Here is a 2,734-nt window from a genome sequence, read left to right on the forward strand (position 1 = left end):
TAATGTTAATTAATATAAATAATAATAAAAGGATCAAATAATGAAAGTGAATGGATGTGAAGTGCAGGGGAGGATGAACGATGGCGGCTTCTGCTGAAGGTCGACGAAGAGTAGCAGCGCTAGGGTTCAGGAGACAGCGTCCATGGCTTTCCAGAGCTCAAGAGCATCACGTTTTCGTTCAGCTGCAAAGGAGTTGCTCTGTGGCCATGGTGAGAGGCCGATTTTGCGAACTTCATCGACGAAGGATAACACGGGACGAAGATTTTGGGGTTGCGTATACTATGAGGTAAGGTGTTCTTCCTATTTTGCCATTGTGGGTCTGAGAATTTGGGATTTGTTCATATGTCTCTGTGACTTCTGTCAGGTTCAGGATAGCTGTGATTTCTTCAGATGGGCAGATCCGGAACCTGGAAGTGTTCAGGAAGAGGTTGAAATTGCAAGAAATAGGAGGAAGATAACGAAATTAAAGACAAGATTGAAGGAGGTGGAGACGAAGCTTTGGGTTGTTGCTGCTCTATGTATTGCTGGCTGGGTGCGATTTTTGTTCTTATTGCTGCAGAATCAATATAACTTAAAGCACCCGAATGGAATGCACCTAGGTTATAGATGATTTGGTGGGGAATGTTATGAGATTTCTTGTGTTGTGTGGGTAGAGTTTGAGGGTATTCTGTGATGTTACAGTGGTTTAAATGTGTAGCTTTGAATTAATGAAGGAAAGTATTGTTTAATGTTGCCCAAAATGTCAACTTCTTTAATGGTGAAGTTGTGTTATTTTGTAATGTAAATGTAGTTCATGAGTAAAGTACAAAAGCATTGAAAACAGGATCTAAAAATTCAGTAATTACTAATGGCATATTTCATTTGATGAATAGTTAAAACAACACAAGTAAACTGTTTGCCTCCACATGCCTAGTTTCAAAATACAGAGAAGCAACACTTCAAGTGTTCTCAGGCACTTAATACCAAAATACAGTAATAAAACCAATGTAACTAAGGTAATGTTCTGAAACTAAATAGCCAATACCAAAATAGAAACACTGCTTGCAAAGCACTAAGACATGAGTCACAAAAGATTTCACATGCAAATCCTAAAGATTTTCCCATTAAGATGGAGGTAATTTGGCCATCAACTTCAACTTCTGTAGGGGTACATGAGGTGCACTGCTTTGAAGGATAGAAAATTGTCTCTTCCTCACAGATGGCTGGCTAAGGGGCTGTTTGTTGCTGGTGGAGGTTGCAGCTAATACAGCCTTGTTCTTGGGGTGGGCCAAGATGTTGGGCTGAGTGGAAGCTTTCTTGGGCTGAGGTGCTTGTGTGGTGGGCCGGGCTACACTTTTCTTGGGCCTTGGAGGGGGGGTTTTCCTAGGCTGAGATGTTGGCAGGTTGGTTGGTGATGGTGTGGTCTTTCTCTTTCTTCCTCCCCAAACTGTCTGACCAGGTGCCAGTTTAGGTGTATCCTTCTTAGCTCATTTAGTTGAAGTTTGGGCCTATAAACAAAATATAAATCATAGAGATAGTTAAACACATATCATATAGTAGTCAAATTAAATTTATGACAATCACAATGGTAAGTGAACCCTAGAACAGCATGTCACAAACCCTCTTCTTAGACTTGGTGCAGCCGCTTTTCTTGTGTCCCACTCCACTACAATTGGAGCATCTTTGGACTTGTCCCCTCCGTGACAGATGAGTCTGGCTTCTGTTGTCTTCATCTGTAGGCCCTCGCTTCCTCTTCTTCACCGGTCTGTGGCTTGGCCTCCTGTATGGAGATGGGATGACATCATTATATTGAGTCCTCTCCCATAGCTCCGGGCCGTTTACAGGGTGTATGACCTCCCGGTAGCACCTCAGGTAGGCCTCCTTCTTGTAGTAGTCATCCACATATGACTCCAAATCAAGGCCCTTGAAGGTGATGCAGCTGATGGCATGAGGACAAGGAATCCCACTCATTTGCCATTTTCTGCAAGAACATTCACCAGCAGCCAGATCCACAACATATTTATCTAGACCACACATAACCTCGTACTTACTAGCAGCTGACCAGTATGGCCTCCAGTCCCTAGCTAAGCTTTTCCGTTTCTCTAATTTCTTTCTAATCATTGGCATAATGTTTCCTGGATAATTAAGAACCCATTCCCTATTTGCAGCCCATCTAGTCATCATATACACCCTAATATCCTCTAACATGGTCACAATAGGTTTCTCTCTTGCTTCTATTAAGACAACATTGAAACTCTCACTCATATTATTAACAAGACTGTCACATTTAGATAGGAAAGTAAACCTGGACCTTGACCAGAACCTTGGTGGAATGCCATTCAGATGTCGAAATGCTTCCTCATTCAGACCTCGCAAAGATTTCATCTTCTTCTCCCAGCTCTGCCAATGATTTGCTTTAACACACCTCCACATCTTGTTCTTCAGCTCTAAACCAGGAAACTTCTTCCTGAAGTTGCTGTAGAGATGCCTGACACAGAACCTATTTGTACTACTCCCTAAAGTCTCCTTGTATCTGACTCAAAGCCTCCTGTTTTGTCTTAGCTGCCATTGCCTTCGTAACGGTCAGGCATTTTTTGTGAGCCCTTGCAACCAGCTCCTTCACCTTGATCCTTGGGTTGGATACAACTTTCTTCTTAAACTGGCTACCCAACCACTTGCTATGCATAATTCCAATCCGGTGTGTCTGCCTGCAGGTATGTTGGAGATTCATGCTTCTTAGTTGCCAAGTGGATTC

General features: G+C 42.6%; 1 protein-coding gene across 1 annotated transcript; it reads right to left on the minus strand.

Moving 5' to 3' along the window:
* Window positions 1-1,578: 1,578 nt before the first annotated feature.
* Window positions 1,579-2,412, minus strand: LOC114925377 (uncharacterized). Its single transcript, XM_029292998.1, has one exon. The coding sequence runs from the start codon at window positions 2,410-2,412 to the stop codon at window positions 1,579-1,581; it is 834 nt and encodes a 277-aa protein (XP_029148831.1).
* Window positions 2,413-2,734: the final 322 nt, after the last annotated feature.

This window comes from Arachis hypogaea, chromosome 15 (assembly GCF_003086295.3).
Source record: "Arachis hypogaea cultivar Tifrunner chromosome 15, arahy.Tifrunner.gnm2.J5K5, whole genome shotgun sequence".
In the NCBI taxonomy this organism is placed as follows: Eukaryota; Viridiplantae; Streptophyta; class Magnoliopsida; order Fabales; family Fabaceae; genus Arachis; species Arachis hypogaea.

Coding starts and splice junctions, on each gene's coding strand:
- LOC114925377 (XM_029292998.1), bottom strand. CDS start 2,412: ATGTGGAGGTGTGTTAAAGCAAATCATTGGCAGAGCTGGGAGAAGAAG.